This window comes from Trematomus bernacchii, unplaced genomic scaffold, assembly GCF_902827165.1.
Source record: "Trematomus bernacchii unplaced genomic scaffold, fTreBer1.1, whole genome shotgun sequence".
Lineage (NCBI taxonomy): Eukaryota > Metazoa > Chordata > Actinopteri > Perciformes > Nototheniidae > Trematomus > Trematomus bernacchii.
In genome coordinates, this window is record NW_022987942.1 from 510,458 (window position 1) to 537,047 (window position 26,590).

Sequence of the window (26,590 nt, forward strand, 5' to 3'; positions counted from 1 at the left end):
TGGAGGAAACACAAGGATTATAGCCTTTGGAGACCATTTACATGCATAGAAACCTATACAACACACTACAGGAAAGGGACAACCCCCAAAGCATAGGGCCTTTTAATCATTAAGGTTGAGCAGGTATTTTGTTTGTTAGCTTTAGTGTTAAAGTATATATGCTTGTATGTATACTGTAGACACACTACAGGAAGGGGAAGACCCCCCAAAAGCATAAAAGGGCCTCTTTAAACTGTGAAACATGGACGTGGTCTCAGCCTTCAGCCGTCTCCCTCTTGTGAGCAATGACCTCGCCAAGCTGCTGCCGGTCAGGGGGCAGAGACGTGGATCGCCGGAGGAGAAGAGGTGGTGAGGGCGACCAGGTGGGTTTTACTGCTTAATGAGATACATTTCTGATCCTGCATCCAACATTGGACGGGTCTGCTGTGTGTGGCGGGGTTACACTGAACACGTTCAGTTTCAATGCTCCACATATCTTAAACAAACTCCCGGAGAACTGCAGGCCATTAACAACCAAGGCTGTTTGCCTCTGCCTTCATTCAATCCAGTGATGGAAGAAGTACTAAGTGCCTATAATAAAGTTGACTGTTACAACAAAAGTCCTGCATACAGAATCTTAAAGAAAAAGTACAAATCTTTTGGCATCAAAATATACTTAAAACGACAGAACTTGTAAAATGGCCCGTCATAAATATGAAAGAACTGCATTATGATTATTGATAATGTAATGTTTAATTACAGCTGGTAAAGGTGGAGCACATCTTAATTACTTTTATATTATATCGTTTTTATTTCCATTGTCTTGGCTCTTAAGGACTTTGTATTTAAATGTAATTTCATTATGCAGTTATGAGTTTGTCTACATTCTTTTAATGTTTTTTTTAAAGCACTTTGAATTGCTTTTTGCTGTAAATAATAGATCACTTAAAGTGGACCTATCATGCTATATTTAAATGATATATTGTAGGGCCTTACCTATATAAGGTATATTTATACGTTTGTTTTCAAAATACCAAACAGATCATGCATTTTAGCCATGCCTCATTTCGCTCTATTTGCTGTTCTCCAGCCCTGTTTTTGCAGGGGGCTGATTCTGTGAGCTGCAGCTGACCACGCCCCCCTGCAGGAGAGGGGAGCACGCTCTGATCAAGTCAGAAGAGGGGGAGAAAAAGAGATCTCCGTCCTCCGTGTTTTATTATATAGAGTCGTTATTCATTTGTTTTAAAGCTCAATAAATAACAAAGAAGACCTTTGACAGGCACTTTTCTAATTTTGTCCGGAAGATTTAAACTTTAACGGACATCTTGACCGGCGAAACAAACTGAAACTGAAACTCTGCCGCACGGTCCCCTCGTTCCTTGGAAGAGGCGGAGAGGTGGGTGTTTGTCATCTGCTGGTGGACTAACCGGAGAGAATTACAGTGCTTGCCTCGACGGGGAGGGATTGCATTGAATTAAAGCAGCAGGAGCAAACGCTTGCCTCGGGGAGGGAGAAAAAAAGCCACAGCGGAGAATAAACAGAAGGGTAACCATGGTAACCATGCGCGGGAAGTCGTCTTCGCTGCTTTTGTGGCAGACTACAGCGCCACTTACAGGCCTGGCATATGTACTACAGCGTCTCCAGCGCTTTCGAGCGGCAATGGCCGGCCGTGGCCCAACCCCACATTCCCCAGATAGGTGGAGAGTTGGCCCAATAGCCGTAGCGCCACCGTCCTGACGTCAGTAACGTGTTTAAATCAGTTTTTATCAGATCCGTTGCAGCCCCTTTTTTAGAGATTTGGGTATGGAGGAAAAGAGAGAGGGTTGTGTTTTCTGACACTTGGTGAGTTCCCTGGAACACCGGGGACACATATTCATGTATAAAAGACGTACAAAAGTGCATTTTGCATGATAGGTCCCCTTTAAATCAAGAGCCCAGGCATGAGACAGTATTCCACATTTTATTTTTAGATATCACCATAGCTAAGTGTAACTTCTGACAACAGGTATCAACAGGTATAATACACTGAATATTCCGTCGCAACTCTTTTTTTCTGCTGCTTTTTGGTCCAGTAGCGTCTGTGGCGAGTCTCTCCTGTGTGTCGCTGAACACTGAAACACATGCACGTCATTCACCTGGAAACAGAGCAGTCACACAGACTGACGGTATGAAGAGGACACCCATACAGTATTACTAATTATCATAAGGCTAGATTACTGTACAGCTATGCACCAAAGTGTCCACTCTGAGAAAGAGCACCATATTTACAACTCCATTTACACTGGTTTCCAAAAGGAACAAAAACAAAGATAAAAAGACATTTCAAACAGCGTTCCTTTTTTCTCTTCAGTCAAACATGGCTATGTAGTACGGAAGAAGGTTAGGGTCACATTTTCAATCTGACCAAACTGAATTCATTTTTTTGACTTCTTGGACTTAAATCAGGATTATGAGAAAATGGTCTGAATTCTGTCAAAAATTCAAAAGTCTGAATTTTGAGAATGAAGTCTGAATTCTGAAGAAAATATTGAGTTTTCTTCAGAATTCAGAGGAAAATATAGACTTTTTCTCCAAATTCTGACCTTTTTGTCCTAAGAATTCTCACTTTAATCTGAAAATTCAGAGAAAAAAAATGGATGAATTTGAAGAATTAAGTCAGAATTCTGATTCTCAATTCACAATTCTGAGATTTAAGTTAGAATTTAAATTAGAATAAATAAACAAACTGAAAAACTCACTTTAATCTTAGAATAAAGAACATTTTTTTAATTACTGTTGGTCAGACCCTAATTATAAAAAAGTCCCATGTGGCCTTAACCCTCTGCTGTAATGTTGGAATACAAAAACAAAACAATTAAAACTAATAAAAAAAGTTTCTGTACAGATAGCTGCAACACACCGCTTATTGCCAATGCCCTCAAGAGTCCCCCGTCCCCCTCCCCTTTATGTGATGCTCTCTTTAGCTGACTGTGAGCCCCTCCTGCTACACAGCATCACCCCTCACATGTCCCAACAGCATCACCCCTCACATGTCCCAACAGCATCACCCCTCACATGTCCCAACAGCATCACCCCTCACATGTCCCAACAGCATCACCCCTCACATGTCCCAACAGCCTCACCCCTCACATGTCCCAACAGCATCACCCCTCACATGTCCCAACAGCATCACCCCTCACATGTCCCAACAGCATCACCCCTCACATGTCCCAACAGCATCACCCCTCACATGTCCCAACAGCATCACCCCTCACATGTCCCAACAGCACATCGCTCCAAAGAAATGTACAGGATTTAAAAATAAACTCTACTTTCAACAGACTGTATATACAGGTGGGCTGCAGGGAGCCAGCAGAGGTCAAACCAGACACACGTAACGCTCCGTCAGCAAAACACTGGAATATGAATAAAAAAATAAGAACAGCTCATCTCGACATGTGGTCAGCAGTAACGTGTCCAAAGATTGTGTCGCTGCAGAGGAGTGCACTTTGATAAAGGAGCAGCTCCTTTATCAAAGTCAGATGGAAAGGGCTCAGAATGTCTCTGACAGAATGTCTCTGGGAGAGGTACAGCTTTAAAACATCAGGAAACACATCGTCCAAGTGCAACACTGAATCCAAACTGGAGTCAAAATTAAAACTTTCTCTCTTCCCTTCTATAAAAGACAACTCGTGAACTCAGAAATGTATTCCCAGTTCCAAGGGTGGGGGGGCTCTGCTGAGTCAGCTGTACCACAGAGAGTCAGGGAATACGTTCTGAGAGACAAACAGAAAAGATCCAGTGTTTTGAGAATAAAGTGACAATTTAAATGTAAGATATACAAATATACCAATTCTTCCTCAGAATTATGGATTTCAATTGAATTATTGAAACTTTTTTTTAAATGACAGTTTAGACTCAAAATATGTTTTTTTGTAAAATTACTAGTCTTGATATTAAAATGTATTTTATACTTTTCCCTCTAAAATGACTATTTTGGCCTCTTCAAATGAACCTTTCTTTTCTTTTCATATATTTACTCAATGCTCAAAAATGTAATACATGTTTTCCGCATACTCAGCAAAAAAACGTGTTGTTCCTCCCACCTGGGGGGGGGGGGGTTACAAACAGAAAGCTACTGAACACCTGGATGTAGAGCTGCTCTCCGCTCAGATGACCTGGCAGCAGCTGACGGGGGCCGAGCCCCCCCCCCGCTGGATGTTCACAGAGAGGGTCTTCTCACACAGAGGTAGTTGCAGCACCCCGTTCTTCAGAGCGCTCAGGCTGCTGTGAGGGTGCCTGCTGCCGGGGGGGCCGTGCGCCGCTGTCTTGCGGTGGGGGGCGTGGGGGCGGGGCAGGGCGGTGGCGGGGAGGGTGATGGTGTCCAGGCTCCCGGTGGAGCCGATGCACATCCTCCACGCAGACTTCTCCTGGATCTTCACGGTCCCCCCCGGGAGGCTGCGAGGATCAAAGAGGAACTCCCCCCCCCCTCGGCCCCGGAGGCACAGGCTCATCAGCTTCAGGCTCTCCACCAGCTCCGTGCTGAGGGAGGGGTTCGTGCTCCTGCTGTTGTGACAACAGCTGGAGGGACTGTCCTGTCCTTTACTATCCCCCCCTCCTCCCCCACTCCCCCCTCCGCCGCTTCCCCCGCTTCCTCCGTTACCACCCTCTCCTCCGTTACCTCCAGGAGGACTCCCCTTGTCTGGGCCGGAGGTCCCCCCTCCCTCCCCAGAAGGTTCACTGGGCCCGGAGCTGCTGCCCCCCCCGTTGCCCCCCGAGCTGCCGGGCGGCCCCTCGCTGCTGTCTCTCCGGTTCCAGCCGTACCCGAAGCCTGAGTCTTTGTCCAGGCGCCGGCGGTGGCTCTCCGAGTCGTCGTCGCTGGTCTCAGAGCTGGAGCACGAGGACCCCCTCCCCTGGCTCTTGCGGCGGTGGTAGCGCTTGTGTGTGGCCCCTGGGGAGGCCCCGGAGCTCAGGTTGGCCGCGTTGCCTGCCATGTTCATCTTCAGACGGCTGAGTTTGGGCGGCAGACCCTCGTCCAGGTCGAAGTCGTCGTCCGACTCCCCCTCTTCGAAGATCTGGTTGAGCACCGGGGCGCTCTTCCTGGAGGTGAGGCGGTTGGTGATGGAGGGGGGCTTACGCCTCAGGACCACCTGGCTGTGGATAGTGGCCGGGTCCTGCTCTTCCTCATCCTCTTCATCCTCCGCCAACCTGAAACACAGGAGACACAAAGGAAGTGAGGACAGTCAGTCTTCCCGTTTCTTTCTGAGTCGGTCTCTGCACCTGTGGCACCTTCACTGTTCCCATGGCTTTCAAACAGAAGAGCGGTAAATGAGAAACTCGATAACAAATGTTGGCCTGATTATTCTTTATAACCACTTTGGAGAAGCAGTCAATCATTAGATCGGCACACAAAATTACATCCGAGAAACTGCAGGACGGAGTCTAAAACAAATGTCCTCAAGAGGACTATAAAGTGTATCGTGTCATCCCACACTCTTTCCTTCAGTGATGAAGGGTGTGAGCTCCGCTGAGATTACCTGAAGAGGCAGCCTCTCTGCTTGGCTGCTGCTGAGGTGGATGGTGCGGGGGCCCTGGGGGTCCCAGCAGCACAGGCTCCCTGGAAGGAGACAGCCACATGCATTAGAATGATTAACCCAGGATGTGAGGTATCCAGTGCATTAACAGCAGAAGCAGACACACACACACACACACCTTAGCCAGCGCTGAGTCACACACCGTTTCGTCTCGTCGGCCCAGGTGCAGCAGGCCTTTGGAGCGGTGCCCGTTGAGGAGGCTCTCTATGCTGCGGGCGGGGGACTGGGGGCCCCCAGCGTGGGAGATGGAGGACGCTGCCAGGCTGTCCTCGATGTCCTGGTGCATGTCCACCCTGCTGGGCCACGACTGCCTGCACACAGGATCAAAGATTCAAAGGCTCTATGGTCCTCTGCACAGTGTCTACAATCTGAAGTCCCAAGCTTAATACAAATAGTGCAAGAAATAACAGGATAGAAATACAATTGTGCAAGAGAATGTTGCAAGACTAATGTGCATTAATGCAGGAGAAGTGAAATATAATAAGATGAGCAGAAAATAAAATGTAATACTGTACAGTGAAAGAAAGTACTGCTTATTGTAATAATAAATAAACACAGTTGAGGTCAGTATATAGGTTTTCTCAGATCATTAACCGGCCTCTCTACAGGCTCTAGATCAGCTCCTCTCTGCTTCCTTTAACCTGTTAAGCCCTGAGCCTGTTTTTCAGGTCTCAGACTCAAAAATGACATTCCCAGAACAAATGATCATATCTTCCGTTCTAAAAGGGTTAAATTAATAATCTTTATTCTCAAAGCAATGATAAACCTGTGAGTTGGATGTAGAAAAGTCAGAATCAATATAGATGTTTTTTATTTTAAAGAAAATTCAGATTTTACATAGTAAAAAACTGTAAATTATAGTGTCCGTCCAAAAATTCTTTTTTACTTATAGTGAAAACTACCCTTGGATGATGGGTTAGTAGACTAAAAGCTTTAGGAATCCAAAGTACAACATATAATAAGTACCCTGTATCAAGATTGATGCAAAACAAGTGACACGTGACCTTTTTAGAGAGGTTTAGCAAAAAAACTCCACCTCTGAGGTGATTTGGGTGGAAATGTTTTTTTTTTCCATATCTCTGGCCCCCCTTGGTCGATTTTGATGGTTGACACCTCTTTCTGACCGTTAGAGCCAATAGAATCGAAGGGGGATTCCCCCCCACACACACAGTAAAACAAAAAGGTGGGGGCTTCGCGCATGCAGTTTTGCATCAGAGTGAACCTATACTCTAGCTCTGACATCTGGAAACGGAAAAGCAGGTTTATTGCTTTTGGATTATCAGAAATCATTTCAAAGGGACACAGACACATTGGATTAACCTATGGATTAACTTCAGCAGCGTTTTTATCGTTTTAATACCATTGAAGACCAGTTTTGACCAGACTAGGATACAGGTAAGCCATGTTAGCGTTTTTAGCTACCTAGCGCCACATTTTGATGTCTGTTTTTGTTTATAAAGTCGCGAGTTCGTATCATGGAGTGATAATGTAGGTACCCTTCGATTCTGTGTCACCTCACGATGTGAAACGATGTGTTGGATGGGCAGAAAAGATAAATAATAAGGTTTTGTGAGTGAATTTCGGTGCAGTAATCTGTTTTTTCGCTCGTTGCTAATTCAGAGGCTCAGCGTTAGCATTGTGGGTTTTATTTTGAAAAAAAAATTAAAATGATCAGTTAGATGAGTTTTTTCCTGTTACATGGATATAAAACATTCACAGTTTATTAAATATTAAGATGCCCTCAGACACTGTTTCCTCAGATGACGCGTTTTTCCCCCTGGTATCGGGGGGGGCGGTGCTTAACAGGTTAATGGAAATGCTGTGAATCTGATTCCAGATCAGTTGTGTCCATGCTGTGCTTTATTCAGTGTTTGTTATTGTATCATAGCGCTGCAGCACAAAGGCCACTGTGTTTTCATTGTTAGCCGACAGTGAGTAATGCAGCAATTAAAAGAGAGCGGCTGGAGGACAGGAAGGAAGGCTATGATTACAGCAGAGAGGAACAACATGCGTTCCCTCACTCATTAGGTAACCATAACACTACATCCCCTTCACTGGGGTCAACACTGACAGCAAGATGACTCACAGGAGACATATCCAAAAAGGAAATATTACAGCAGCAGATGTGGAAATCATTTTAGTTCCACAATGAGTCAAGTTCCAAAAACTACATTTCTCAGAATGCACTCAATGTCATCTTTCATTCCCAGCCTGAATCATGCCCCGTTCTTTCAAACGCAAGGCCGCAGTCAGAAAGACTTTCAAAGTCTTGCTGACCACGTCCAGAAGCACCTTTTCTCTTGGCTGAGGAACCAACGGTCGCCGGTTCAACTCGCAATACACAAAAAAACAACAACCAAAAAAATCTAAATACAAATGTGGATCAGGGGTTAGAGTCATCTCAATCTTAAACTCCCACAGTGGAAATGCATCTGGTGCATAAACAGTATATTGGTTTGAATGTAATCAACCCTGAATAACTGCTGCTTCTGTTGTGGCTTTTTCATAATAATGATAGAATTAGAAATCGCCTCTCCTCCCCCTTGCATGCCAACATGGCCAAACAAAACCATAAAGCATGCAGATCTGACATCCTGGCTCCATAATGTTGCACAGCAGAATCTTAAGACTGAAAACTCTTCTTTCAAAACTTCCTTGAACTACCATGAAATATAAGAGCTCTCGATACAAAAAACGTCCTGTCTTTTTGATTGGTTCCAAATGTAGTAATAGTTTCACTACGCTGTGGTGTATTCTATTGCTGAGCATGTGTTGAGATTAAGGGCCCAGCAGACCACTAGTACCAGAAGTACAGGTCCATAAACGTCATTTCCCACAACATCTCTGTGACCTGCTCACTGAAGCGTTTCAATATGGGTTGTTTTCAGCCGCAGCACTATAGCCCTTTGTATTGAAATAAAAGCAGTGTTTCCGTAGTGTACCTGAAGTGGGCCTTGGTGTTGCTGGGGCTGGAGGAGCGGGTCTGCACCTCCTTCTCCTGCTTCTCCCTCAGGATCCTCTCTGCCAGCAGGTAGTACGTGGCTGTGATGTGGTTGTACTTGTTGGTCTCCAGGGCTCTGAAACAACATATTAACAACGGTTACAAATGGTATCTTCACCAAGGACTCGGACATGTTGAACCGCTGATCCTCTGATAGGAAGATCACTGCATGGTCGTCCAAGGTCAGGCCAGTTTTAAATGTCCTTTTCTAACCACAACAAAATTGTGTTTAAAGGGGAATTATTTTCACCGGACATCATGACTGCAAAGATTTAACTATCTTTTTTTGAAGTCCAGTAAATATCTGCTAACAGAAAAATGGTGTACACCGCTGGTATTAAAGTAATGATGTCCTCCCTACCAAAGATTCATTTAATTGCCACATAGAAGTGGTGTACATCATATGAAAGCTAGGAAACTGAAAATGAATTTGAGATGCAGCTCAGCACTGTCCAATGTTAAAGTGCATGGCCAACCAAGGGTACCAATGTTACGTTCAAAGACAGCACGACTCACTCCACTATGGCCTCTCGGTCGGCGATATCTCCCAGCACCATGCGCTGGATGATGCTGTTGTGCTCCTCGTCCGACAGGTTCTTGTGGGACACCAGGGGAGTGTTGAACTTGGTGGCTGGGGAGGGGTCGACCCCCTGCAGCCAGGCGTGGCCCTCGATCTCCTCCAGGGAGGCCCGGTGCTTGGGATCCCTCTGAAGCATGCGGTCTATCAGACTAAAGAAGAGGAGAGAACAGGAAGAGAGTAAAGAGAGCTCTGGTGTACATGAAGAGAAATGGAAGCCCATGTGAGACTCTAGGTTAGCACTGTACACCCCTTTTGGTCACCATGGTTTCATTGTTCCTGCAGTTTGCTTGAACAGAATTTGTGTTGGACCAAATTTGGAGGGTAAAAGGAAAACTACAAGTAAATAATATAACATCTGATATGAATTGAAAGATGTATTGGGAGCTTATGACATGAGAATGATTTGGAGAGACTACAAAAAAAACTGAGAAGAGGAACAGGAAATAAAGGAACATGGTGGATCGATGGGGTGGGATTGTTTGGAAGACACAGTCCCTACGTCACAAATAGTGACAAATACAGGAGCTAAATCAGTAAGTGTGGCGATGGTGGCTGAGGCAGGGAGGGGTGCAAAACACACAATGTCATCCCTTAAGATGAATTAGTGATGGTACAAACAAACACTGCTCAGAAGTGGAGTTGTAGGGTGAATAATGAATGAATTGAATGTATTGTAATTAAGGATGCACACAGGTTGTATTTCTGAAACAGATGCCGATACAAATGTTTTGTTTTGTTAATTACTGATGTATTTTATGTCGTGCAACAAAACGTGGAAATCTCTTAAGCTTGTTTTTAACCGCAGACTTTTCTTTCCACTCAAAAACCTTTGACTTCAAGACAAGGGAACAGGGAGTAGTTTTAAGACTCATTCCTGCACCGCAGCAAATTCCTTGAATGCCTAAACATGATTCTGATTTGTCTCATGATCTAATCCACACCTAGCATCTGGAAGTGGTTGATTATTTTTGGATAGCCAAATTGCAATGTTAAGAGAACTGAGTGAATCCCCCATAATCCTTCACTTGAGCAGCAGAACCAGCGCATCATCAGCAGGATCTGCTTGGAACCGTATACTGAGTGGAACCGTGACTGACACGGTAACAACGTGAGCTGTGGACACGGTCACTCTGCAGTCAGAGCCCAGCAGATGGCCCACAGCTGCTTCAGCTTAGCACTGCAATCTATTCACATCCCTCCTTGGAAATACATTTATTTCCTGTGTCTAAAAATATACAACATGCAGTGAGCGTGGGGAGATAAGAATTGGCCTTTACGACATGTTGATCACAGTGGATCCAATGCCTTTGCTTAGACCCATGAAATCCACTCGTTATCCCTTAGATGGAAAGTAACAGCGGCTTCTTCTCTGCAAAGAGATTTACTTTCTGCCTATTCCGACTAACTTTAGTATACAGCAAGTCTGGAACTGCCTCATGCAATTGTGCAAAAAGGTTTTCTGGGGGAGCTAATGAAATGTTGTGATACTCAGGGATAATGTAGACAATAAGGTTCATAGTAGAGACATAAGTGTCTGGTATTTTCTTGAATAATCCTGGCCACAGATGTTGTCACAGATATCCCCTGCTTAACAATGTACCACCGAGTGTATCGAGCGAAGGAATTAGTATAATGAGAGCGTACTTGCATGCATTCCTAAAAGAGTGGTACAGGAATGAGTCCTAAAACTCAGAAATTACCACTTCCTGTGACCTTGTCTTGAAGTCAGCTGTATTTTTGAACGCGTTTGTGGTGACAGAAATAAGGTCTGTGGTAAACACAACCTTGCGAGATGTTCATATTTTATTCTACGGCATAAAGTATGTCAGTAAGCACTTCACTGATGAATGTCTGAAGCTTCTATGTGTGTTTCCAACACGTGAGCTTTTTACCTCTGGCAATTGCATTTATTCTTAAAAAATTACAAATGAGTATTAATATGTGGAGATTAACCTGCTGAACAAAACGTGTTAAGTAACTTAAAAGTGTGTTGGCCACAAAGCTTATTTTCTGCAATATACCTATATTCAATTGGGAAAACCCATTGCTTTTTGTAGAGGGAGCAATTGCAATGTTACCTTCCGGGTCGGCCTACAGAAATACATCCCGGCTGTGTACAGACCCGGCTCCAAAGCTGTCCTGAGAGGCAGGCCAGTTATTCCAGAGAACTCTAAACTACTGTGTTGTAATCACAGATTTAGTTTCTAACCCGACTGAGATTTATCATGTTTTAAAATGTTGAGGATCCTGCTTAGGTTAGGTGCCTCAACTCTGTAAGGTAGAAGTTAAGATAACTGAATCATTTCTGTAAATATTTTGTATTAAATGACAGAAAGATTTGAAGGATGCTCTACTGTACTCGGCACGGTAATTGACAACTCGTTGGAGTGCTGCAGAGCGAAGTCCTGGGAGCATGTCTCCTCTCCTCTCTCCTCTCCTATTCTCCTCTCTTCTCCTAAAGAACAGCATGCAATGTCAGCTTCATGTGACTTGCCGTCCTCCAAACTGCTCTTTCCATATGTGGACTACAGACACAGACAGCAGGAGTGAAGTGGGACACTCGCAGGGCTTTGGTGCTGCTAATAGGATAGAGCCTGTGCCTGACAGCCAACACTGAGGGAGAAAGCCCACCATCTTATTCTAGTGTGACTAAACAGAGGTGGCGGTGTGTGAAGGCTGTGTATGGATCACTCACTCTTTGCAGGCGCTGGACACATGGTCTGGAACCGAGTATTTACAGTCCATGATCATGGTGAGAGTCTCGCTGTCGTTGGCTTCCTGGAAAGGGGGCTGGCCGCATACCAACATGAACAGGATCACACCGAGACTCCAGATATCTGAGGCAGAGGGAACCAAACACAATCTCAATCACAGCATATACACATATTACAGGACCACAGCATTAACGCATGAAAGCATTTGGTTTTCTGTCAGAATTGAAGAAATAACACTATTTCTGGAACAGTTCTTTGTGTACAATATAAAACATTGGGATCATAATATGGATTATCTCAATTTAATTGACATGCTAAAAAAAAATCATCATCCCAAATTTGGAAATGTTAAATATTGTAATATTTATCGATATTGCAAAGCAACAGCTGTTACGGTACTGTTCTCATATTGAACCGTTGGATTCAGGACATTTGGTTTGGTATGCAACATCATTTCAGTAAATCTGGTGAACAAAATTGTAGTTTATCTACTGCAGGGGTGCCCACACCTTTTCAGCTTGGGAGCTACTTTTGAAATGACCAAGCCCAAATGATCTACCTACAGGGCCACCCCTGCCCAATCTGTGTCGTGAGCGCGCGGGGGGGTGCTAGTGGACTAAACGGCGGATAAACTGTGGCGCGCTTACAATAATTGCGCCGCATAAGCGCATAATAGTGCGCCACATTTGCGCTTCAGATGAGGAGGTGAGGCCCCCACATAACTGCATGAACCCGTATGGCACAATACAACTCAGACTGGCTTACCTGTACGTCAAGTGGCAAATGCCATAGTAGGGATGGATGATAAGCTAATCATAATATTCTTTCTTTTTTTTTTTTTTTAATGCCATGCGATCTACCTACTCTACCTTTGCGATCGACGTATTGGGCACCCCTGATCTACTACAAGACAATTTGTCAGCATTTGAGTGCCTTAATTGTTCCAGTAATAATAATAATATATAATCTACAAAATAAATACAAACATTTGAAATGTTCTGCCATTATTCCGAGGCAAAGTCCTCACGTACTGAGCTACTGCTGCTGGTAGTACTACTCGGGTTGTGTTTGTATTAGTGTGTGCTTCCTTTATGCGTCTGAGTTTGAGTGGAGCCAGAGATGGTGAGGTGCGGAGAGGCAGAAAGCCCCAGGGACGGCAGGCGTACCACCTCACACCTGGCTCACTCACAGCAGCAATGTTACTATGGCAACGCTTCCAGCCTCTTTAGAGAGAGAAACAGTCCACACATAACCACAATAACATGGCAGCTCTACACAACATCCGCTCAAGCATTGTCAGCTGAGAACCAAACTTCCCCATTTAGCAACAAGAGAAGCTTGAATTCTGCACCGGTAATTACAGAATACATCATTCTGCTTGTCAACATAAAATAAAGGGTTTGAAATCACTTTAAAGAGACCCTATTATATGTTTGAGGGTTTTCCCTTTCCTGTAGTATGTTATATAAAAAGGTGTTTGTGCATGTAAACGGTTTGCAAAGGCTCCAATCCCTGTGTTCCCTCCAGAGGGAGTTTCTCTCTCACACACTTCCCCCCCCCCCCTGCCTGAAACATCTGCATTGGACTGGACTCCTTTGTTTACTTCTGTAACTTAGTGACATCACTAAGTAGCACTTCTATTGGCTAGCATTGTATGTGATAGGCTAAGGGGCGGGACATTTCCTACACATCTCTAAGCGGTTGACCAATCACCACAGAGCCTTACAGCTAACCAATCAGAGCAGACTGGGCTCTGGTTTCAGACAGAGGGTGAAAAGAGGTGCTGCAGCACAGGCAGTATGAGAACAATAAATGCCTTTTTGAACATTAGAGCATGGAGACACGTCACAGTAGAGGCACTACATACAAATATGAAAATGAGCACATGTGCTTTTTAAATAGCAGTTTATATTTGTATTCCCATCTTGGCCTCAACAAACAAATAGAGGAAACACCATTTCCTCTACTTCCCTTCCACCCTTGCTCATATTTGATTCCTCATATTTCTATAATCCAGGGTTTCACCAAACGGCCCCTTAACATTTTTTAATTAACTAATTTATGTGCACTTTGTGTTTTATTTTAGCCAAGTGTGAGTATGCTGTTATTTACCATCACGCTTATTTCCCCCCTCTCTCCTGTGTTTCACAGAGGATGGGGCTTTGCACAAGGTGGAGCACAGAGTAATGATTCAAATACCCCATGTCTGGTTCCAGCTGTAGACCCAGTAGTTCTCCCTATCAATATACAGTATGCTTTTCTGTGCAGCTAAGTTGGGCTGAACTCATCTCTGGAGATGTCAGGAGATGCAGTGAATCAAACCAGGTAAGAGTAGCAGAGCTATGAGTAAGGAAAATCTGCTAGCCACTAGGCTAATTTATGCTATTTAAATTGCAGCAGCTCATCAACCCCAGCAGGCAGTCAACCTGAACCACTTGTTTTCATTATTCCTTCTCCACTCCCATCATTCACCACCTCTCCAAAGTCAGTATCTCTTCAATGGTGGAGGCTGCCAGGTTCTACTTTGATTTTCCTTTCCAAATCCCCTTTCCCTAACACACAAACACACTAGCTTTGATCTTCCGAGCATCCTCTCCTCCTCTCTGGATTACAGCACCATGATGCTTTAATTAGCGACTGTGGGATTGTCTTGGCATCATATCCTCTTCTACTCTGTATTCATACAATTTGCTCTGACAAATCCCTGAGCAGCTTGGAATGACAGCAGCCAGAGTGGCTGTAACCTGGAGGGGCCGTGTGGAAGGAACTGGAACAGTTCTCGATTTCCTCTTTGGAAGGATTCAAACTGTAGATTTCTTTAGTGCCCAAATGATAAAGGCCCTTGCATCTTAAAATGGTATTACAGTTCCGGCATTGTTAAAAAAGCTTTCTAGCGTGTCACACATCAGGAGACTCACTTTGCTCAATTGCCATGGAACTGTAGCTTATCAATGTTACCCATATTTTCATTCTGACTTGTATAATGGAGATGCGAGCACTGAACACCGAAATCCACAATATCCAGCAGGATTTGATTCAGCTTTACACAGAATAGAAGTACAAAATAAATTGGACTTAAAGGATGGGAACTTTTGCCATTATTCTCTATCTGTGGAAAAGAACCTGTACCCCATAAAGCATTGGAGAGAGACATATACTTATTTAAGCAGGGAAAAAAGCTCCCCGAGCCTAGAAAATACTAATTGGCAAGCAGTTAGGGCTGTACCCGAATATCCGAATATTCGTTCATTGGTAGGGCTGCACGATTTTGGGAAAAAGATCTGATTGCGATTTTTCTGACAAATAAATATTAGTTTATTGTAAAATGCGGCCATATCTCCGGCTAGGAAGGTCGCATCAACGTGCTCCCGTCTCTAGCACCCCCGCAGCCCGAGCTACGAGTGAAAGAACTAAACTTACATGATACTTCCGTTGGGTTGCTTTAAAGTCAAGCTTCAGTTTAAGATTCACCCTGTAATAGAAACATGTGATGGAGCATTACTAACCTGACTCAGATGGTTTGTTTCACCAAACCATCTAGGAAAGCTCCATTGGAAGCCATTTGGAAAAGGGCAGGCACTTGGCAGGTGATTGGATCAATCTGTCTATGACCTTCTATCATGGGCCACTTCTGATTGGTTAACAATGACTGGTACATGTGGAGCACAGCAATTCTGATTGGTGTGGATGACTGACACACAAGAAGAGAAAAAAATAAAATGTAAAAAAATAATAAAAAAAGGTTGAAAAAAATCGCAGGCTTTGCGATTTGATAATCGCATCATTTCAAATCGCGATTTCGATTTCAAATCGATTAATCGTTCAGCCCTATTCGTTGGAGTACTATTCGGGTTTCAATTTCGTTATTCGGTGCACTGCGGCTGCCAAATTGAATTTATTGAAAACTCCAATATCAACGTAAGAGCTTGTGCCTCTTCGGGGGGTGCTAACACTTAACCATAAACGTTATCGTTTACTTTCTCCGTCTTTATATGTAGATATGACTTTTTCTCCATTAATCTCCGTCACGTTGTTTCCATAGCAACAACAACTTCCTGTCAACAGCGCTAACTCTCCTTCAAAATAAAAGCATGTCCATACAAAATAGGAAGCCAAGCCAAATTACACTTAAGACATATACAACTGCAACGAAAGTAACACACACAATGCAATATCCTTTTCAATTTCAAAGAACACAAATTGGGTTATATACATTAACAAATAACTATAAAACAACAATACTGTAGAATAACAAAATGAATGCCGTGAATAAACCGAAATACACGTGTTGAAGCGGTTCGCTGCTGATTACTACGCACCTCCTTTGATGTTCAAAGCTGGAGAGTGGCTTAAGATATTAAATTATGCACACTTTGGAGCGAACTCCGTTAAATAAAATCAATAGGTTGCTTTAGACACACTTGTACTCTTTGCACTCTTTACTTGCTGTAACAATGTGCATTTCCCCTCTGTGGGACGAATAAAGGTATTCTGATTCTCAGGCATTTATTCACCCACAAATGAACCGTAGACACCGCAGCACTACACACAGCTATGTTACTGCTACTTTCAATATAGATTAGCAGTTTACCCTGTAACATTATTGGAGAAGAGAGTTTAGTTTACTGCCTCCTATCCGAGTTCAACGCACCAGGGCAAGGTTTAGTCTCAAATCCTGATTCTGATGATACCAGAAATGTCACATTTTCAGAGTTTTGGCATTTCTGGCTTCTCCTATCACAATCCATACCACATACCGCACTAATATCTCCTCAAACCATGAAGACCTTTCCCACCACCATGTTAATGAATCTGAGGTGCACTCCAAGCTTTCCAAGGCTCAAAGAGAGTTTGGAGTGCAATGGCTGCAAAGCAATGACTGCGGTCATAAAATAACATCTATTATTTTGCACTGTACTAGGGCTGCACGATTAGGGGAAATAATCTAATTGGGATTTTTCTGACAGATATTGCGATTGCGATTCGATTTGCGATTTTGTTTTTAAGCGACCCAACGGAAGTTTATTGTAAAATGCGGCCATATCTCCGGTCGTATCAACGTGCTCCCGTCTCTAGCACCCCCGCAGCCCGAGCTACGAGTGAAAGAACTAAACTTACATGAAACCTCCGTTGGGTTGCTTTAAAGTCAAGCTTCAGTTTAAGATTCACCCTGTAATAGATGTGAAACATGTGATGGAGCATTACTAACCTGACTCAGATGGTTTGTTTCAACAAACCATCTAGGAAAGCTCTGCTCTGAAAGCCTGCGATTTAAAATCGCAGGCTTTGCGATTTGATAATTGCATCATTTCCAATCGCGATTTCGATTTAAAGGCCCGGACACACCAATCTGACAACAAAGAACTGACACAGACGGACCCCGACTGTTGCGTCACCTCGCGTCTCTGCGTTTTGGCCATGTGTCGCACTGGAACACACCGCAAAGACTTCAGCCGACAGCCAATAAGCACGTACGAACTGCGCATGCGTGAGTGGCAATAACTCTCCTTACCAGCAGGCGGCGGTAGTGTGTATTCGTCATTCAAAAGAGGCAACAACCGGAAGACAGACTGCGTGATACACAGAGAGAAGAAGAACAGACTGCGTGTGCGTTCCATTTTCACTCTACAACGAGAAGCTCATGGGGCTTTCCCGAACCTGTGTCGAGAGCTGGAGTTAAATGAAATCTCAGATTTGCCTTCTTAATAGTTTGTTTGGGTCCCTCACTTCCGTTTTTATTATTATTTTGCCGTCTGCCTTTGGCCGACTGAATCGGCGGGTATTCGGCCGACAAGGCGTCGGCCCGGCTGAAAAGACCCGACGGTGCGGGACACACCAATCTGAGTAGGGCACGTCGACGCTCATTGTCGGCCTGACGCCCACCGACGCCGATAATCGGCCTGGTGTGTCCGTGCCTTAAAATCGATTAATCGTTCAGCCCTACACTGTACCTTTTAAACTTTTGAAAATCACTTTTGGTAAGCTCAAGAATAGAAAAACAGCCTTGTCGAGGTTAAATCAAAAGGCTGGATCGCACCTCCAGAGTCATATTACAACTTTCAGTTCAAGTCTGAAATCTATTTGGCACTGTCCCAGCATCAAAGTGATGAGTCCCCACTGCAGAGCTCGCTCCTGGGACCCACACAGGCCATGAACAAAGTGATCACACATCACAGCAAACTGCCTGTCCCTGGGTTTGCAACCATGCTCCAATATGCAATCAAGTCACTGTAATATTATATTTCAAATATAATATTACAATGACTGTTAAGCAATGTTGTCACCATCATGAAATCAAGTGCATGTACTCATGTCCAGAGACCGAGTGATTTTCACCTTTGCCACCCCACACGTAGTATCTGTCTCCGTCTGTCTGTCTCAGGCTTTGACTTGCTGACAGCTCACCATTTGCTCTCTCAGCCAGCGTGCCTCCTTGGCTTTCTTAATCACTCTTTCCCACACACCGTAATGCAGAGGCATATCAGGTAACCTTTGCCTTTTACTGCTTTCTTGTGCTTGAAATGAATGCAAGAGATACAAGTGTCTGCTTAGTATGGACACCCAGACGTTGTTGTTCGACATGATCAAGAATTTGTGACTGAAGCACACCGCTACATACAGGAAGTACAGATGTCATAGGGCTGAATGCTCCTGATGTACATGGGATGTATGTGGTTTCAAAACATTTTATCATGATACATGTTTTTGGGCAAAGGTTATGGGTAAAAAGACTTAAAACGAATTAGTGACACTTTAAATTTAGATTATCTCCTGCAGTCCAAACTTTTCTAAACTGCTTGAAAGGTTTAAGCCAATAAACAGTTGCTCAATCATGCATTGTGTATGTATGATCCAGCTCGACAAAATAAGATAAATGAAAACCGTTAGTAATGCAGTCATTAGTCACCTAGCAAATAAAGCTAGATATTGGCCAATTACTGTCAAACGAGCATTATAGGCCTTTTATTTTTGAAGACGACAGTGACATGAAGTTTCTACTGTCCATACTGGCTGAGAGGGACAGAGAGATGATAAGTGTGATAAGTGAAACCCTGATGGACCTGTTTGTTCATGAACACACCTTCAGTCAGTCAGTCTGACATGCTGAGGTATGCAACACATAGTATGAGCACACTAGGGCTGTCCCGAATACCATTTTTCGGGCTCCGGTAGTATGATTCGGTAGTAATCAGCAGCGAATATTCTGCCCGCGCGGAGGGGGGGTGGCGCGGTCGGCAGCGAACCTCTTCAACACATGTATTTCGGTTTATTCACGGCATTCATTTTGTTATTCTACAGTATTGTTGTTTTATAGTTATTTGTTAATGTATATAACCCAATTTGTGTTCTTTGAAATTGAAAAGGATATTGCATTGTGTTTGTTGCTTTCGTTGCAGTTGTATATGTCTTAAGTGTAATTTGGCTTGGCTTCCTATTTTGTATGGACATGCTTTTATTTTGAAGGAGAGTTAGCGCTGTTGACAGGAAGTTGTTGTTGCTATGGAAACAATGTGACGGAGATTAACGGAGAAAAAGTCATATCTACATATAAAGACGGAGAAAGTAAACGATAACGTTTATGGTTAAGTGTTAGCACCCCCCGAAGAGGCACAAGCTCTTACGTTGATATTGGAGTTTTCAATCAATTCTATTTGGCAGCCGCAGTGCAGCGCGTCTGCAAAAGAAAAAACGGAAAAAAACAAACGAATATCCGAATAACAAAATTGAAACCCGAATAGCCCTAGTGCTTTGTACATTAGGCAAGCTTGAAACAACTTTGAAGCACTGAAACATGTTTTCCCAGATCAAGTAATACACTTATGGAGTTTAGTTTTAATTGTTCGCACAGGGAATTTGTTTTTAGAACTCACCAGGATGTAGTGTAGTGAACAAACACATGTACACAAGGAGTGATAACGTAAACTAGAAGCTTATGCACAACATTTTGCATGTGGAGGAGAATGGACCAGATAATAAGGCCCACTGGAGGAAAACAGATGAGTGGGCTCTAATCAAAGCAACACAGAGCTGTGTAGTGGCTGCATCCTGCCTCGCTATCATCCTGCCTCGCTATCATCCTCTCCTGGCTCAGTCCACACAATAAGATGGATTAACTGTTCTTCCCAATTACTGGCAGCAGGTGACAAAAAGCAGGGCTGCAATTAAGAGAAGGACGAGTTTTTTTTAGTGCAGACGCCAAGGGCTGGCAAACATCTCTGCAGGAGGCATAGGAAAGATGTTCGTATGAGTCATCAACAGATATATGTAAACAGGAAGTCAAGGACTTTCCATCAGCTAAAGAGTGCCTAAAGCATAACATGTCGAACATACAAGATACAACCTGCTGTCTGCACTAAAAGTTCCTAATTGATAACTTTCAGTGATCAAACTACTAATGGTCACAGACTGCATTGAAGGTTATCCTGTCACCACTGTGACTTATATAATACAGACAGACCTGTTATATGGTTATCTGTTTTAAGCCTGGCAGACAAAAAGGGCCTGGGCTGCAAATGTGCAAACATGAGGAATCACATTTACCTCACAGCATCTAATGGCTCTGGCCACAACATCACAAAGCCCACAAGAGCATGTGCAAAACGTCACTAAATTGCTCCGTAATGCACACACCACACATTACCAGAGAGCGCTCTCAACACAACAACTGCTGCACAGCACAACCAAAAGTAGCACCGCTGCAATTACAAGCAGCGCCAAAGCACATCACATTCAGGACAGCTCCCTGGCAGAGAGCAAAGTGTTTGGCCCACTAAAGTCTTGCTCAGCTAGAGCTGCCTCTTAATTTAATCTAACGTTTGTCAATTTAAAAAGTCTTAGTCGAGCAATGTTGATTAGTCTATCAGTCTGAGCTTTGTTGCGTCAGCTGGAAAACCCCTCAAACTTATACTGGAGCTGTTCCAGGTCATTACGTTTATTAGGTCAGGCAGGAAATCCAAAGTGTGGGATCATTTTGATTGTGTAAAGAAAACCCCAAGAAGGTGACATGCAAAACTCTGCAGGCAAAAAAGGGCTTTTCATATGTCAACCTGAAACATCACTTATGATCTGAAGCATGTAAGTAGTCTCTCCAATGATGATGGCTACTGGTGAAGAAGAGAAGGCAGAAGAAGGGAGCAGTGAAATGAAGATGGACTGGGAGGACCAGACAATGGTGGATGGGAGGCCACTGGCATGATAGAAATAAATGAGAACACTCCCCTAAGCTCACCAGCATTTAAAAAATAAACCTTTTCAAATTATTGTTTAGTTATTTTTGTTGTATGTTACACATTCATTAGTTGTGTGTGATGATGTAATTTATGCTATACTGTGTTGAGAAAAATAAATGAGTCTTTGCTGCTTGTTCTGGCACAAATTAAGATTCAGTCCCTGCGCTTCTACATCCTTTTCCTAAGCCCTGAAACTGAAAGAAATAATAGTCATAATATATCAAAAATGGCCATGCCTACTCGACAGATCACTAGAACAGACAACTACTGGTGAAAAAGGCTTTGGTCAAAAGCAGCCCTATGCTCAGCTCCATATAATGGCGCGTTTCCACTACACGGCCTCGCTCGGCCTCGCTCGGTATGGCTAGGCCTCGTTAGGACTGGCTCACTTTATGGCGCATTTCCATTACAGTTTAGGAACTGGGGTAGTATCTATAGTAACGCAGTGTAGGCGGAGCCGTGACGTCATCTTCAATGAGAACCCCAGAAAAACAACATCAGCCGTTAGCTGTTAGCACTCAGAGCTCACAGCTCCTCATATCCGTTCAGAAACTAGACAAAAGTTAAACAAGTACAAACCACAGACTGCCTGTGTCATGGTGAATACAGTCGCTGCTTTATTTATGTCTGTATAGGCCGTTGTTGTGAGTGTGGACGGTCGGAGCATATACTGCGTTAGCTTAGCCAATCTCCATTTAGAAAACACGCATTTTAAAAGGTTTTTCGCCTGCCGTCTGTCTGCAGACTTGTCAAAGCATTAATTCATGGTTTTTACTAACCGGTATCAGTATGTTGTTACTTCGGCATCATTTTGAAACGTGTATTACAATTAAATCACGGTCAAATATGTCCATCTTGTTGTAGTTGTAGCCCCCTTGTCAGCGACGCTCTCTCTAGTTTAGCATACTCAGCCTGACTCAGCCTCGTTGTCTCTGGCCCTAGACCCATGATTTTATGAGGCCAGAAAAACTGTGAATTAGGACCCGCCGGCCGGTACTAGGCCAAGTGGAAACGCAACCAAAGACGGGCCGCTGACGTCACAGCCCTCTTAAACCGTGCTCCGCGCTGTAGTGGAAACGCGCCATAAGTATAGTGAGCTGCAGACAGAGACCATCAATAACACTGTGTGCAGGGTGGTAGCTGCCTCTTAGCACAACCCGTGCAGATGGTGGTCCACTACAAATACATAGAATGGAAAAGCCTTATCACACAGCTACATACAACTTATCATTTTTTTTACAATATAGACCCTGCAGATTTTTCATTATAAAATCGCTATGTTATATCACATATAACACAACTGAAATAAGAAATATATCTATATTGCAAATATTTCAATAAAAGGCTAGTTTGTGTGATAAAGGCAACATCATTATTTTGGGGGATTGCACAACACAGTTTTTCCTTGTGTGTGAACACTTACCGTTTCCATTAAATATCCTAATTTTATGAATGTAAGTTTGTAATTCACCATACCAAAACTATGAAAGCCTTGAGTAAAGTAATGGAATAATAGATGAGTCTTCTCTTGTATTTACAGCCAGATAAGAGAAAAACCTGCCTTTTTCCCAGATGGGAACCAGTTATTTAAATACTTTAACTATACATTAACAATAAATAATATCAATGAAAAATCTATTGCTTCATGTCACAGCTCATGCTACAGGTCAATACAATAAGAAACTTCTGGAAGAGAACCTGCAGCAGCAACAAAACCCATCATCCAGCAGTTCATTTTACATTACATGACATGTTACTTGTTAGACGCTTTTATCCAAAGCGACTTACTCAATACTGTGGGCAATCCCCACAGGAGCCATTTGGGGTGAAGTGTCTTGCCCAGGGACACAACGACATGATGACTGCAGTGGGGTTTGAACCTGTGCTCCCCTGATCCGAACACAAACGCACTAGTGCACTGCGCCACACACCTCCTAATTCACCCCCTCTTCATGTTTCCTGACATTCCCTCCATCATTTAGCTCTGGGGTGAGGTAAAGCTGATGGCGTTTTTTCTATGCGCATAAACAATCATATCACTACTACTCGGACACATATTGGTGCAGCATTAACACCACATGAACAACCACACGGGCCCGAAAAAACAAGCTTAACTCAGCACACCTCACAATCCCATTCAAGACCTGGACCTTGGTCTCATGTTATGCCATCAGTTAAGCTACCAATATGATAGATATCATATCAGTATGGAGGGACACACAATCTGTTTGTCTGCACTCTGTCAAACCCCAGAGAAAATCAATGAGCCAGTTAATTTAGAGCAATGGGACACCCATAAAACATCAGTGCTAAAAGAGCTGACCTGGTAGTACATGGCCACTGGCCGCCTGCAAAATGACCAGCGTCAATGGCTGTTAGCATCATAAAGCTTTCCACAGCTTGATCTTTAAAACAAGTCCAACTCGTATGCTGTTGCACAGGGGTCTGGCATATGATGGATTGCTGTTTGACGTGTAGGCAATCAAAACACAAAGCAAAGCTTGGCCAACAGAACAAGTGGTCAGGCCCTGGAAGCAAACTAGCAGACAAAAAAGTGTCAAACAGGTGCTAACCTACTCCACTGTGCTGAAGCTGGCTTTAATATGACTTTGATAATACAAAAAGCCTGCTTTTTAACACAGTGACATGATGTTAGTGCCATGTGTAACAATTCTGCTCCATCGGACTTTAAATAAACTCTGAATCATTAAAGATCAAAAAACAACCACAACTGTCTCTGTGCGAAAGCATAAAGTGGCCATGCTACGAAATGGGCTTACACAAAGGACTAGTTAAAGAGGCCCTATTGTGCTTTTTGGGGGGTTTCGTTTTTCTCGGTGTGTTATGTAGGTTTTCGTGCATGCAATGCAATGGTCTGCAAAGACTCAAATCCAAAGGTCCCTCCAGAGGGAGTTTCTCTCCCACAGACTGAATCGAAACGCTTTGATTGGACCCCGCTTTGTTTACTTGCATAACACAAAGACATCACTAAGTAACGTGGTAGGCTAGCGGCGGGACATCTCTAAACAGAGCCGGCCAGCTAACCAATCAGAGCAGACTGGGCTCTGGTTTCAGACGGAGGGTGAAAAGAGGTGCTGCAGCACAGGAAGTATGAGAAAAATAAAGAGCTTTTTGAACATTAAAGTTGCAAAATACAAATATGAACCTGAAAATAAGCATAGTATGGCCCCTTCAAGAATCCAATCTGGTAGTACTGCATCCTATCTATTATTATTTTCTAAATAACACTCACTTCACTTTTGCATCATTCATCAGCCTACATGTTTTGCATACCTACGGCTGGAGCATCATACTCATCACCCAGCAGTATTTCCGGGGCGGAGTATGCCAGAGATCCACAACTGGTCGTCAGCTTCTTCCCCGGTTGAAACTTGTTGCTGAATCCAAAGTCGGTGAGCTTGACGAGCCCTTGTTTCTCAAAGAACACCACATTCTCTGGCTTAAGATCCCTGTGCACCACGTGCAGCCGATGGCAGTAGGAGATAGCATGGACAATCTGGGCAAAATATTTCTTAGCAAGCTCTTCATTCAGACCCTCCTCATGTTTCATGATGTAGTCAAACATATCCCCACCATCCCCTAGCTCCAAGATGAGGTAAAGCTTAGTCTGAGTATCTATAACTTCATACAGGCGCACAATGTTGGGGTGCTGGACCAGCTTCATGCAGCGGACCTCCTGGAAGAGGTGGCCTGTAGCAACGGTGTCTAGCTTAGACTTGTCGATCACCTTCACCGCCACTTTCTCCCCAGTGAAGACGTGGCGTGCCAGCTTGACCACGGCAAAGTGGCCACGGCCCAGCGTCTTGTCCAGGTCATATAGCCCAGCAATCTTGCCATCGTAGCCCCGCTTGAAGCCTGCCATAGCTGGAGAGGGCGATGGGGAGAGCAGAGTCCCCCCTGTAGGCCGGGTCAGGTTGGCTGAGTTGTTTGGGTCCAGCTTAGTTCAGTTCATCGAAGGTGGAGGGAAAAACCCATGGCTCCAGCTGCCTTAATGAAATGAAATGACAACAGTTTCAATAAACAATAGGCAAAGCTGGAGTCCATATGGAAATGTTCAGCACACTGAAAGATTTCAATTATAATATGAATGCAACAGACCCTCCCTTACACTGAGCAGAATAATGTTATTGTGATCATATGCATCTGTCATGTTTTCACAGAATGGCTGTCACACTAACGTTAGCTCATTTATCCTGCCTGCTGTATCGTGCTGCTACAATGAACCACGTTAAACTTGTCTTAACTACATAAAGAGGCTTCCAGTTGTCCAATGTACAGGAAGCTACTTGTTTCGAGCGGAGTTTCATAGACTGCCGTTGGCAGAAGTCAGCTGCATGACGGGCCCCGACCGGCGGTAGCACACGTTAGCCTGACGTTACATGGGCTAGCTCGTTGTCCATTGATTGATTAACGTTAGCTCACTGTATGACTAACGTTAACTGCTTTCGCTCTTTAACGTTAGAAGGTTGCCTTTATTCATTACAAAGCCACACTAATGTATACAAAAACATGTTTAGCTAGCTGTGAAACAAGGCGCTGGCCACACAGGTACACAGGTATCACACAGCTATCCGGATTACCTAGCATGTAGCAAGCTAAAGTTACTCGCTCAGCTCACCTCTCCAGCTTTGCTTCGGTAAACATAAAGCCCCTGGTCCGGTCTCTACCGGGTATCCTGGGTCCTTTGGGAGCTCTCTACAGAAGCTTGTCGCAAATGATGAAAGAATACGAGGGGTTGACCGTGGCACTCAGAAGGTGCCTATGCCCAGGGTTCATGTGTAAAAGGAGGCATTGCATAGCTGGCAGCGGCAGCCTGATCCGTGTATCCTTCCAGCCGACTGGGGCTGTGGTGATGCCTTCACGGGCTGAAAACAGTGTCGACATTTTTACAACCGTCAAACTGTGGACCAATACAAATGATTTCCACTGTTGAAGATATGGGCATCATCACATATGTTTAATAGATGAATTAAATCATAATAAACCTTTACAATGTTGCCATTCAATGTACCATAAATAGGGATTTTTCAGAAAAAACTAAAGCGAGAGAAAGTATGTGTCTTGTTATTGTTAATGAAAAGCGTTTTCTGGCGGGACAAATTGTAGACATTTAGAGTCAGGTCCTTACAAGGAACACTGGAAAGCAACACGAGAGCATCGCCAACCGCATTCTGCTCTGACGTCAAACAAAAACGGTTGCTGAAAACATCATTCCATATTTACTCAACAACACATTATTTACGGTAGAATTTGTATCTAATTAAAAAAGTAATGGTTTGTTGCATTAATGAAAGTCAGTTTTGCATTATTGTGTTTTGAGATAAGCAAGACGTGTAATACATCGCCCACGCCACATACCCTATTAATGAATAGCAGGCGATGTGAAACCCCTCCTTAAGTATTTTGGTTTTATTCCGCAATTTCTAGGCCTACATACCATACATTTGTGTGCAAGTGATAATTGAGGGGCAGTGTAGCCAGCTTGGTCTTCC

At 43.8% G+C, this 26,590-nt stretch overlaps 1 protein-coding gene across 3 annotated transcripts; it reads right to left on the reverse strand.

The window, feature by feature from the left end:
- Positions 1–1,923: 1,923 nt before the first annotated feature.
- snrka (SNF related kinase a) lies at positions 1,924–25,997 on the reverse strand. Of its 3 annotated transcripts, none has more exons than XM_034115600.1 (8): positions 25,717–25,997; positions 24,372–25,085; positions 11,829–11,970; positions 9,070–9,282; positions 8,495–8,629; positions 5,695–5,863; positions 5,496–5,575; positions 1,924–5,166 (listed from the first exon to the last, which is right to left on the reverse strand). In XM_034115600.1, the coding sequence occupies exons 2-8, from the start codon at positions 24,958–24,960 to the stop codon at positions 4,128–4,130; spliced, it is 2,367 nt and encodes a 788-aa protein (XP_033971491.1). In that variant the 5' UTR covers positions 24,961–25,085; positions 25,717–25,997; the 3' UTR covers positions 1,924–4,127. The 3 variants fall into 3 exon arrangements, with proteins under 3 accessions (XP_033971491.1, XP_033971490.1, XP_033971489.1); XM_034115599.1 differs by having other exon boundaries at positions 5,671–5,863; positions 24,372–25,081; positions 25,717–25,993; XM_034115598.1 differs by having other exon boundaries at positions 5,671–5,863; positions 25,717–25,991.
- Positions 25,998–26,590: the final 593 nt, after the last annotated feature.

Coding starts and splice junctions, on each gene's coding strand:
- snrka (XM_034115599.1), bottom strand. CDS start 24,960: ATGGCAGGCTTCAAGCGGGGCTACGATGGCAAGATTGCTGGGCTATAT. Junction 11,971..24,371: donor GTATGATGCTCCAGCCGTAG/GTATGCAAAACA, acceptor CCTCTGCCTCAG/ATATCTGGAGTCTCGGTGTG. Junction 5,167..5,495: donor CAGAGAGGCTGCCTCTTCAG/GTAATCTCAGCG, acceptor CCTGTGTTTCAG/GTTGGCGGAGGATGAAGAGG.